General features: G+C 36.5%; 2 protein-coding genes across 2 annotated transcripts; one reads left to right on the plus strand and one right to left on the minus strand.

The window, feature by feature from the left end:
- Positions 1-210: 210 nt before the first annotated feature.
- Positions 211-1,865, plus strand: LOC124918944 (13S globulin seed storage protein 1-like). Its single transcript, XM_047459025.1, has 4 exons — positions 211-538; positions 651-880; positions 980-1,408; positions 1,488-1,865. The coding sequence occupies exons 1-4, from the start codon at positions 211-213 to the stop codon at positions 1,863-1,865; spliced, it is 1,365 nt and encodes a 454-aa protein (XP_047314981.1).
- A 5,578-nt stretch (positions 1,866-7,443) lies between these two features.
- Positions 7,444-8,591, minus strand: LOC124922618 (13S globulin basic chain-like). Its single transcript, XM_047463342.1, has 3 exons — positions 8,442-8,591; positions 7,915-8,343; positions 7,444-7,835 (listed from the first exon to the last, which is right to left on the minus strand). Exons 1-3 carry the CDS (start codon positions 8,538-8,540, stop codon positions 7,458-7,460), a joined length of 906 nt encoding a protein of 301 aa, XP_047319298.1. The 5' UTR covers positions 8,541-8,591; the 3' UTR covers positions 7,444-7,457.
- Between the last annotated feature and the right edge of the window lie 3,349 nt (positions 8,592-11,940).

Genomic DNA, 11,940 nt, shown 5'->3' on the forward strand with positions numbered 1-11,940 from the left:
GAGTACAATTACATGCGTTGCATCAAATTATCGCCACATTCTCAATTGATGTGTAATTCATATAAAGGATATATATAAAACATGCATGTTGCATGCAATTAATGTGTCAAGTGCAATAATTTACGTGTCGAATATAAAATTATCCTGTTTCAACTATAAATAAGCATTACCCATCATCATCATCTCATCAACCTTAGCTAGTAAACAAAAATGGCTTTCCTCTCTCTAGGTCTGTTCCTTATGGTCCTCTTCCATGGCTGCACCGCCCAGTTCAGCCCTCATCAGAATCAATGGCAGGCCTTAGGCGGTGCCCAAAGACACAGGCTCCAGGCAAGAACCAGCTGCGACATAGACCGCATCAGCGCCCGCGAGCCCAACCGCAGGTTCTCTGCCGAAGCCGGAGAGACCGAAATCTGGGACCTAGAAAATGAAGAGTTCCTATGTGCAGGTTTTGTAGCCATCCGCTACACCATCCAGCCACGTGGACTTCTCTTGCCATCCTACACAAATGCCCCTCAAATCTCTTACGTCATTCGAGGTATTATAAATTGTATTATTATATAATTAATTAATTAAGCATAAATTGTATGTATGTATGTATGTATGTATGTATGTATAATAAATAAATGTTACGATGAATGAATTAACAGGCAAAGGTATCCAAGGGGCTGTCATTCCAGGCTGCGCTGAGACATTCGAATCCAGTCAAGAATCCGGTTTTCCCGACCGCCACCAGAAGGTTAGAGAAATCCGACAAGGTGATGTTTTGTCTGTCTTTCCCGGAATGACAACATGGGCCTTCAACAACGGCGAGAACCCTCTTGAGTTGATTTCGCTTCTCGATCTCAGCAACGATGCCAACCAGCTCGATCTCAAAACATAGAATTAATTAATTATAATTAATTAATTCTATGTTTTGACAAATTAAAAGGTTAATTAATTAATTAAAAATAATGATAATTAATTAATTAATTAACAGAAATTCTTCTTGGCCGGAAACCCATCGGCGGCGAGAGGAGAAGAGCGCCACGGAGCCCAGACCAAAGAAGCCGGCAACGTTTTCAAGGGAATAGACGAGAAATTCTTGTCTGCCATTTTCAACGTGGATGTTGACACAGCAAGGAAACTAAAGGGAGATGAAGATAACAGAGGCAATATCGTCCGAGTTGAGAAAAACTTTGAAGTTGTATGCCCTAGTTACCAGGGAGAGGAAGCCGAAATGAGAGAGAGGAGACACAACGGTCTTGAAGAAACCGTTTGTACCATGAAGCTGAGTCAGAACATCGACAGTGCTCGTCGCGCTGACGTGTACAACCCACGTGGCGGACGACTCACCACCCTCAACTCTCACCATTTCCCCGCACTCAACACGATCCAACTCAGCGCCGAGAGAGGTGTTCTTTACAGGGTACGTATGTAAATCCATAAAATTAACAAAATGTACATTTTCTTTACAATTCAGCTAACTGATTTTTGTATGCCTGCAGAATGCTATATTGGCTCCATACTGGAACGTGAACGCGCACAGCATGGTGTATATACTACGTGGGAGCGGGAGGATGCAGATTGTGGGTAGCAAGGGAACAGTTTTCGATGAACAGGTTAAGGAAGGACAGATCGTGGTGGTGCCACAAGACTTTGCTTCCATTAAGAAGGCTAGCCAAGATGGCTTGGAATGGATCGCATTCAAGACTAGTGCCAATGCCATGACTAGCCCCATAGCCGGGAGGTTGTCTGTTTTCAGGGGACTGCCCGTGGATGTGCTGATGAATTCTTATGGAATCTCCAGGGAAGAGGCTAGGAACTTGAAGTTCAACAGGGAAGGTTTGAAGGTGTTTGGACCTGGATCCGCCACCAGATCATGAACTAGGGTTTAGGGTTTACGATAATATATGTTTACATGTTTTTATGTAATAACAATCAAGCTTTTGATTTTGAGTGAGAGAAGAAGAAAAGTTGTGGAGTCATGATGACTGATGAGTTATGTTGAATAAAAAAGCTTTATGTAATAATATAATAAACCTTGTTGTGGTTTTTTGCTACTTTATGATATAGATAAAAACCTCCACCAAATCTTTTGAAAGAGAGGTGAAAATCTAAGACCTCACCATACAATCGCCCTGTTTCACTACTCCATTTTCCTCAGATGTTCAGGGAGCTTAAGTTTCTCTCATGTGCAGGGCCGGCAAAAACATATTAAATATAAAACAATTTTAACAAGTATAAAAAATATTTAAAAATATTAATATAATAAGTTGTAAAATATTTTTTTTTTATTTTTAATTTTTTTTTTATAAATACCCAAGGTAATTAATTAAATAAAACCTTGAATATTCTAAGTATAATAACTTCTCTAAGTGTTGTAACATAGACAAATTACAACCTTAACTTTATTTAGGAATCCAAAATCAATTATTTTCAAAAACTCAATTGTTCTAAAAATAATCGTCTTTAATATAAATCATGCAATGAGTCCGTAAATGAATTCGAGAAAATTTTATAGACTCAGATTTATGAAAAGCATAAACTATAAAATTAGGTGTGAAAAATGAGTGTCTACAAAAGACATTGTGCAAAGCAGCTTGTTCGGTCATGTGTTGTTGCAGGGCAGCTTGCATGGAGGCATGTTGTTGGATCAGGCCTTCGAGTAGGGTCTTAAGAGCGTCCATGTCTTGTTTGCTACTGGGTTTCTTTCATTTGAGAATCGTCTTGCTCTGATACCAAGAATGTTACAACTTGTTTCGTAAGGTGTGTTTATGGGTTCAAGAATCAAGTTCTTGATCTCTAGGACCGGTGGAAATTCTATAATTAAAGGGCAGCGGAAGGTTTTGATAGAGAATTTGGGGGGAGGAGATAGAAGAACCAAGGGTGCGAAGAGAAATACTGTTTGTCTATGCCAAACAGTCCATAATAAATAATAATAGACAAATAGGGCCGAAGTTCATATCTTCATTATTCCATTCATGGGTCCTTGGGGAAAAAAGATCAGCCTTATATAGGTGATGTCTTTCCCAGAATATTCGGTTACAACAACTATTAGAAAATAACAGAATTCGGTTGTAAAATAGAAAAGGAAAACAAAACAAAATAGAAATCTGGCCCATGTGCACAATAGGACCGAGAACGGGTGCCGAGAAAGGTTGCTGGAATTATTCTACGACCGAGGCATTAATTTGTGGACTTTAGCATTTGGCTAACATGATTCACAGCCAAACATAAGCCGGATCTAGTGATTATCAAATAAATGAGCTTACCTACAAGTCTTTGGTATTGAGGAGGATCGGCATAAGGTTTGTTTAGTGGATCATCATTTTCTTTTTCCCTCTTTTACTTGACCTTGTAGTCATCCTCAAGTGGTGTATTGGCTCGTTTAGAACCTAATTTTCTTGTTTCACTTAATAAATTAAGAGTATACTTCCTTTGTGATAGAAATAAGTCTTTCGGAGAATAACATACCTTTATCCATGTGAAGTATTTTAGTTCTCCCAAATCTTTAATATCAAAAACTGATTTTAGGAAGATTTAGTTTCTTGAATACCTACTTGATCATTACCTAAAATGATCAAGTCATCCACATAAACTAATACAATAATGATGCCTTGAGGACTTTGAAGGATGAATAGGGTGTGATCAGCTTCCGATCTGCTAAAACATCTATCCTTGAGTGTTGAGCTGAGCTTGTGATACCACGCCCTTGGATATTGCTTGAGTCCATAAATTTATTTCATAAGCCTTAAGACTTTTCCTGGAGTGATTGAATTTTCAATACCTTGTGTAGGAGTCATGTAAACTTCTTCTTCTAATTCTCCTTGTAAGAAGGCATTCTTCACATCTATTTACCACAAATCTCATGAAAGATTGGTAGCAATAGACAAAATAAGTAAATATTTGCTACATGTGTAAATATTTGCTACATGTGTAAAAGTATCCATGTAATCTTCCCCATAGTTTTACTTGAACCCCCTTCCAACTAGTCATGCCTTGTACCTTTCTATATCACCATTACTTAGGTACTTGATTGTAAAGATCTATCTTGAGCTCACAACTTTCTTTCTCAGAGGTAACTCAGCTTCATCCCAAGAATGGTTTCTACTCATGGCACCAATTTCATCATCAATTGTTACAACCCATTCTTTAATCTCCTTAGCTTCTTCATAGCTTTGAGGTATGTGATGTAGATCAATCTTTCCAATAAATGCTTGATGATCAGGTGGAAAAAGGTCAAGTGAACACACAACTTGTATTGGATAAGAAATAGCTTGATTGTTGTAATACTTCCAATGTTTCGAGCCAAATCTTTATATAGTGCTTCTTCTTAGTGAAATGATTTTTTCAACTGATTCTTCCACTTAATCTGGAGCTTGATGTTGATCTATAATAGGTTCATTTTCAATCTCCCCCTCAATTTGATCTAGACTCATTATTTTGATATTATTTCACTAAGTCTTGATTATTTTGATCTCCCACTTCTAGATCAATCTCCTGATTCACATTTTTATTTAGTTGAGTAGTGGTACTTTCTTATTTAGTCCTGGTACTAAATAGCTAAGATCGAAGGCTCTCCATTTTATCTGATGTAGAACTAGCGAGATCCTTGACACTTTCTCACTTCATTTTGTCATAGTACCCTTGATTCTCTATAAATTTCACATCTCTATACATCAGCATCTTATTGTTTACCAAATCATAACACTTATATCCATTTTGTGTTGTTGAGTAGTCTAGGAAGATACTCTTTGTATTTTTAGCATTCAGCTTGGTTCCTTGATCACCTAGTACCAAAACAAAGCACACGCACCTAAAAACTTTTTAAATGATCAAGAGAGGGTTTCATTTTGCTTAGTACATCAAATGGAGATGTATATCTCAATACCCTAGTTAGAATTATTTTGATGAGATAGCATGCAGTCATTACAGCATCTCCCCTGAATCTTGTTGACACATGCAAGTGAAATATCATTGACCTTGCTACTTCCATAAGATGTCGGTTTTTTCTTTTCAACAACTCCATTTTATTGAGGCGTATAGGGACGAATTGTTTGTTGTATAATTACATGTTTAACTAGATGTTCTTTGAATTTATGACTTGTGTATTCTCCACCATTGTTTGATCTTAGTACCTTAATTCTTCCATTAAACTAATTAGTAACATAGTTTTGAAAGTTGAGAAAAGCATCAAATACTTTATCGCAATGTTAACTAAGTGTATTTGGATTTTTCATCTATAAAAGTGATAAAAATATTTCTTATTGTTATCTCTATATAAATAAGGTAAGGTTCAAACATAAAAATGTACTAAGTCAAAACATTTTTCATATATAGTAGAGGACTTGGTGAAAATAGTTTTGCAATGTTTTCTTATGATACAAGATTCACAACTATTATTTTAAAACGAGATACTAGGAAAAATAAGTTCAAGAGCTTTAGAGTGCGGATGGTCTAATCTAGAGTGCCATAAGACATTATTATCTAAGCATGAAGTAAAAGATAAAGCTTGATTGTTTGATGAAAGATTCTCCAAACTATATAAGTCTCCATTAGTGCCTTCTTCTCTAAATAACTTTTCAGTCTCAATATTCTGAAACCCATATCATTAGGACCAAATATAGTGTAGCAATTCAAATCATTTGTGTAATTTTTAACATATAATAAATTAGAAGTGAAAGTTGGCATATAAAAGGCATTAAGTTTTTTATCAAATAATTTCAGTTCTCTTACGCCTCTAACCATTATTTTATCCCCATTTTCAATTATAAAAATTTCATTTGCATGTTTAATATTAGTTAATAGATCCTGATTGATAATCATATGATGGGAAATTTCATAATCTATTACTAAGGTTGTACTTGGTTTAGAGGTAGATAAGGTGGTACCGGATTAATTTATATTGGCAATTGCTTTGAAAAGAGACTTCATGTATGTTTTCCTCACTAGATCACCATGAGATGTTGTCATTGTCACTTCTTTCATTTGTTTAGATGAGTCAGCTTGAGCTTGACCGCTTCCAACCTCTTGAGAAATGTTTACCCTTGGTAAGCTTGGCATTATGTGTGGATAGAGTATGTAGAACTAGTGACCATTATTCTTACACCATGGTGGCTTATAGTTTTTGATAAAGTTTTTGCCTTGGTATTCACCTTTGTTGGTTGTTTGAGTCTCTACTTTGTTAGTCATTGGAAGATATCCTTTGTTGGTAAACAAGCCAAATGATCTTTGATCCTTTTGAATGAGGGGTTTAAGGTGAGAAGTAATCCAAACACTTTGTCTTGCTCTTTTCTTTCTTTGATCATAGTCGGATCCATGGTGTTAGGTCTCAACATGTCTAACTCGGCTGAAAGTGATCTGAATTTTCTATGTCTTATTTATTGAGGTTGTTAATGACTTTCTTGACTTCAAATACTCTATTGAGGTTTGAGATGTTGCCATAGACGTTTTTGAGAGTTTCCCAAAGATCCTTTGTTGTTTCACATTAGTAATAAGCTCTAGAATAGGTGCATCAAGGGAATTTTGAAGGAGACCAAGAGCGGTTTGACATTCTTGAAACCCTGTGTTTATTGTTTTCAACTTAATTTCTTCTTCCTTTTTTGATGGTAGAGTCAGAGTCTCCATTTTTTTATGATGGGTTTTGGTGAAGGCTTGTGTAACACCTTTAACTCTTAAATTACTTAGACCGAGTGAGGGATGTTTTAAAACGTTACATACATAAACGGAAAATAGAAACATATACGGAAGAGTTATATATATAAGTGACAATACAAAATTCGGTCTTTTAAAAGCAGACACGGACCTTTACATCAAAAACATTTAAGAGATGGTCCATTATTACAAAAACAGTGGTCTTTTAAATGTTAGACCCTAAAAAGTACTTGATCTTCTTTTGTCCCTCCTCCCACACACACACACCTCCCCTGCACCTTTCCTACTCTTCAAGCCTCCCTTCATTATGTCAACAGAAAGCTATTGTTGTGTACCTACACCACACAAGCATAGTGAGTCTAAAGACCCAACAAACATTTTAAAAGAGTATAGAAAAGACATTAAAAGCTTCTTTGTATTGATGTGCTAAGTTATAAAAACAATTTATCAAAGTGATGCAACACACAAGATCGGTTAGAGATGATTGTTGGGTGATACTAAGGCAATGTGGAGATTTGTAACGTTTTGCCTTTAGTATAAGAATTAATAATTTCAGTTACATCACATTTATTCTACAGTTATACTTATTAAGTTAGGTGTTTTACGTTTTCTTTCTTTCTGAATTTAGATAATTGTAATTCTTTTTCATTTGTTGTAATTTGTTTTATTTCCACACTCATCACTTTCTTGTCTTTCGCAAGACAGTATCTTATTCAAAAAGAAATAGCCTCTATTGCTCAAGGCCTCTATAACCAAAAGTTGGAATATTATTACATAAAAACATGTATACGCATATATTATCATAAACCCTAAACCCTAGTTCATGATCTGGTGGCGGATCCAGGTCCAAACACCTTCAAACCTTCCCTGTTGAACTTCAAGTTCCTAGCCTCTTCCCTCGAGATTCCATAAGAATTCATCAGCACATCCACGGGAAGTCCCCTGAAAACAGACATCCTCCCGGCTATGGGGCTAGTCATGGCATTGGCACTAGTCTTGAATGCGATCCATTCCAAGCCATCTTGGCTAGCCTTCTTAATGGAAGCAAAGTCTTGTGGCACCACCACGATCTGTCCTTCCTTAACCTGTTCATCGAAAACTGTTCCCTTGCTACCCACAATCTGCATCCTCCCGCTCCCACGTAGTATATACACCATGCTGTGCGCGTTCACGTTCCAGTATGGAGCCAATATAGCATTCTGCAGGCATACAAAAATCAGTTAGCTGAATTGTAAAGAAAATGTACATTTTGTTAATTTTATGGATTTACATACGTACCCTGTAAAGAACACCTCTCTCGGCGCTGAGTTGGATCGTGTTGAGTGCGGGGAAATGGTGAGAGTTGAGGGTGGTGAGTCGTCCGCCACGTGGGTTGTACACGTCAGCGCGACGAGCACTGTCGATGTTCTGACTCAGCTTCATGGTACAAACGGTTTCTTCAAGACCGTTGTGTCTCCTCTCTCTCATTTCGGCTTCCTCTCCCTGGTAACTAGGGCATACAACTTCAAAGTTTTTCTCAACTCGGACGATATTGCCTCTGTTATCTTCATCTCCCTTTAGTTTCCTTGCTGTGTCAACATCCACGTTGAAAATGGCAGACAAGAATTTCTCGTCTATTCCCTTGAAAACGTTGCCGGCTTCTTTGGTCTGGGCTCCGTGGCGCTCTTCTCCTCTCGCCGCCGATGGGTTTCCGGCCAAGAAGAATTTCTGTTAATTAATTAATTAATTATCATTATTTTTAATTAATTAATTAACCTTTTAATTTGTCAAAACATAGAATTAATTAATTATAATTAATTAATTACTCTGATCTTGAGATCGAGCTGGTTGGCATCGTTGCTGAGATCGAGAAGCGAAATCAACTCAAGAGGGTTCTCGCCGTTGTTGAAGGCCCATGTTGTCATTCCGGGAAAGACAGACAAAACATCACCTTGTCGGATTTCTCTAACCTTCTGGTGGCGGTCGGGAAAACCGGATTCTTGACTGGATTCGAATGTCTCAGCGCAGCCTGGAATGACAGCCCCTTGGATACCTTTGCCTGTTAATTCATTCATCGTAACATTTATTTATTATACATACATACATACATACATACAATTTATGCTTAATTAATTAATTATATAATAATACAATTTATAATACCTCGAATGACGTAAGAGATTTGAGGGGCATTTGTGTAGGATGGCAAGAGAAGTCCACGTGGCTGGATGGTGTAGCGGATGGCTACAAAACCTGCACATAGGAACTCTTCATTTTCTAGGTCCCAGATTTCGGTCTCTCCGGCTTCGGCAGAGAACCTGCGGTTGGGCTCGCGGGCGCTGATGCGGTCTATGTCGCAGCTGGTTCTTGCCTGGAGCCTGTGTCTTTGGGCACCGCCTAAGGCCTGCCATTGATTCTGATGAGGGCTGAACTGGGCGGTGCAGCCATGGAAGAGGACCATAAGGAACAGACCTAGAGAGAGGAAAGCCATTTTTGTTTACTAGCTAAGGTTGATGAGATGATGATGATGGGTAATGCTTATTTATAGTTGAAACAGGATAATTTTATATTCGACACGTAAATTATTGCACTTGACACATTAATTGCATGCAACATGCATGTTTTATATATATCCTTTATATGAATTACACATCAATTGAGAATGTGGCGATAATTTGATGCAACGCATGTAATTGTACTCATTCTTTTGGGACCAGCTGACAAATTAACATGTGTTAGTTTCTAGTGTACCGTAGCCATGCATTTAGTTGTTTGTTCATCAGGCATCGATCTGAGGACAAAAAGAACTGCGGGGAATCGTTTCCTGCACCGAATTCATTATTTAAAATTTGGATTCATTCGTCTTTCATTCAATTCTATTATTTCTCTATTTTATTTAAAACTTAATTAAATATATTATTCTAACCCTAGTAGCTAATTAAGTTTAGGAAATTTAAGATGTCCGATTGCATGGATTGGTTTTGAGTGAATGGGATTGAATTGGAATCTAGGGGCACCTGGTCCGCTTCATTTGTCATTAGGTTAGTTAGATTTGCTTCTTAAATTTGGGTTCGGAAACCAATTATTAATTAATTTTGGATAACACTTTTAATTTACAGGTGTGTCTTTCAATTTCACTATAACATATGTTGCGAGGATGCGTTATAATAAGGATGTGATTTTTATTTGTGGGATTAGGCTTTGGTTTTTGAGGCTCAATTTAATGTGTCTCAATGTTAGGTATAAAAGAAGAAAACAATCTATTTATATTATATTATATTATATTATATTATATGGAGAGAAGGATATATTCTAAAAAGAAAATAATATATATATATATATATATATATATTATAATAAAATAAAATAAAATATAATATAATATAATATAATATATATAGAGAATGATTTTTTCCTATTTATGAATTCTAAAAGTCTATATATATTACATTAAAGACGAGTTGGTAAATACATTATTTATAATAACTTAATCTAAAGATTGTTATTAATTATATAAATCATTTATTTCAACAGGCGATTGAAATGGGACGGGCACCGTCTGTAATTGAAGTATTCAAGAGGACCCATACCCCAAAACCGACAAAAGAAAACTCAACACCCGTCCCGGACTAACACGTGCAAGAGAAAATTGTAAGTGAATTGAATATGCCTAGTTTTTTATTATAGAAATGATATTTTATTTGAATTCTGCAGGTTGAGATGGAGGAGGTTGTTAGTAACGAACCGGGAATATCGGATTTTGAATTGACGGAGAGGGTGTTCGGACAACAAAAACACGGGGTAGTGTTCAGAATGGGATCAGGCGTCTGGCCCACACACTTTCGTGAGGATCGTCGAAGTGGAAACAGTTCACAGCAAAACAATGAGCGATTCTTAGAAGAGTATCAAATAATGAAGCTCAAGCTAGAGGAACTGGAGAAGAGAGATGAAGAAAGAAGGCGCAGAATGGAAGAAAAGGAAGCGGAAAAGGAAGAAATTGTGACAAGAATGGAGAGGAAGAAGTTAGAGATGAACGCGAGAATGGAAAGAATTGAATTGTATATGAGGCAACAACTACCTCCTCCCCCACAAGCTAAGGTTGTTTCGATTCAAAACATGTTTTCATTAGTAGTTGTATCAATTTGAATTTATAACAGATTGTTCGGATTATTAGTTTGGTTTCGAATTTTGTAATGATAATGATCAATTAATGTGATCGTTTAATGTATGTGGCATTTCTTTTATTATTGATATATTGGTTTGGCTGAACAGGTTTTGGTTGTAAGGTTTTGGTTGCGAGCAAAATAATCCGCACATTTTTAAAAATTTACGGGAAAAAACCGAAAGTAATATTGAAATCTCTCGGTTTTTCTTCAAATGGAAAAACCGAGAGATATTAGAAAACTCTCGATTTTTACCCAAAGAGAAAACTGAGAGTTATATGACAAACCCTCGGTTTTTACCCAAAGACGAAAACCGAGAGTTATTAGAAAACTCTCGGTTTTTCCACAAAGAGGAAAACCGAAAGTTTTCTAATAACTCTCGGTTTTCTTCAAATGAAGAAAACCGAGAGTTTTCAATATTACTTTCGATTTTCTCCATTAGAAGAAAACCGAGAGTTTTCTAATAACTCTCGGTTTTCTTCAAATGGAGAAAACCGAGAGTTATATGAAAACTCTCGGTTTTACACGAAGAGGAAAAACCGAAAGTTAAATGAAAACTCTCGGTTTTCTCCATTTGAAGAAAACCGAAAGTTATTAGAAAACTTTCGGTTTTCCTCTTTGTGGAAAAATCGAGAGTTTTTCAATTACCTTTCGGTTTTACTCTAGGGTATCTAAACCAAAAACTCTACGATATCTCTCGGTAAATGCCCAATTGTTTTTAACGAGAGAGTCAATACCGAGGGATGGCGAGAGTTACCAAAACCTTAGGTAAAGTGTCTATACCGAAAGTTATAGGGTCAAAACCGAGAGTTTTTACTCTCGGTTTTGACCCCTTTTTTACCAGTGATTGTAAACGAAACGAGTTATAGAGTGTGGTAAAACTAAAACATAGAACATACAAAGAGTTAGAATTTGTAATTATAATTTTATTGAATCGATTCTCTGAAAACAGAACGTGGGACATTGTTGGTCCGAACTTAGGTAAAACTCTTGTGTCGTTATTCTATTTATTCTTTGCTTTTACGTTATTGTTCTACATCCATTACGATTAATATATTAATACTTTTCATTCTTCAGGTGATAGTTTTCAGAATAAACTGGTATCAAAGCGAGGTTGGTCTAAGGCGGTCGCGGTTCGATTTCTTTAACATGAGATGGGGTC

Source organism: Impatiens glandulifera, chromosome 1, assembly GCF_907164915.1.
Source record: "Impatiens glandulifera chromosome 1, dImpGla2.1, whole genome shotgun sequence".
In the NCBI taxonomy this organism is placed as follows: Eukaryota; Viridiplantae; Streptophyta; class Magnoliopsida; order Ericales; family Balsaminaceae; genus Impatiens; species Impatiens glandulifera.

Bases quoted from the DNA above. Each gene is read 5' to 3' on its own strand.
- LOC124918944 (XM_047459025.1), top strand. From the start codon at position 211: ATGGCTTTCCTCTCTCTAGGTCTGTTCCTTATGGTCCTCTTCCATGGC. The intron at 881-979 runs TAGAATTAATTA...ATTAATTAACAG, and splicing joins ACCAGCTCGATCTCAAAACA to AAATTCTTCTTGGCCGGAAA. The intron at 1,409-1,487 runs GTACGTATGTAA...GTATGCCTGCAG, and splicing joins AGAGAGGTGTTCTTTACAGG to AATGCTATATTGGCTCCATA.
- LOC124922618 (XM_047463342.1), bottom strand. From the start codon at position 8,540: ATGACAACATGGGCCTTCAACAACGGCGAGAACCCTCTTGAGTTGATT. The intron at 8,344-8,441 runs GTAATTAATTAA...ATTAATTAACAG, and splicing joins AGCTCGATCTCAAGATCAGA to AAATTCTTCTTGGCCGGAAA. The intron at 7,836-7,914 runs GTACGTATGTAA...GTATGCCTGCAG, and splicing joins AGAGAGGTGTTCTTTACAGG to AATGCTATATTGGCTCCATA.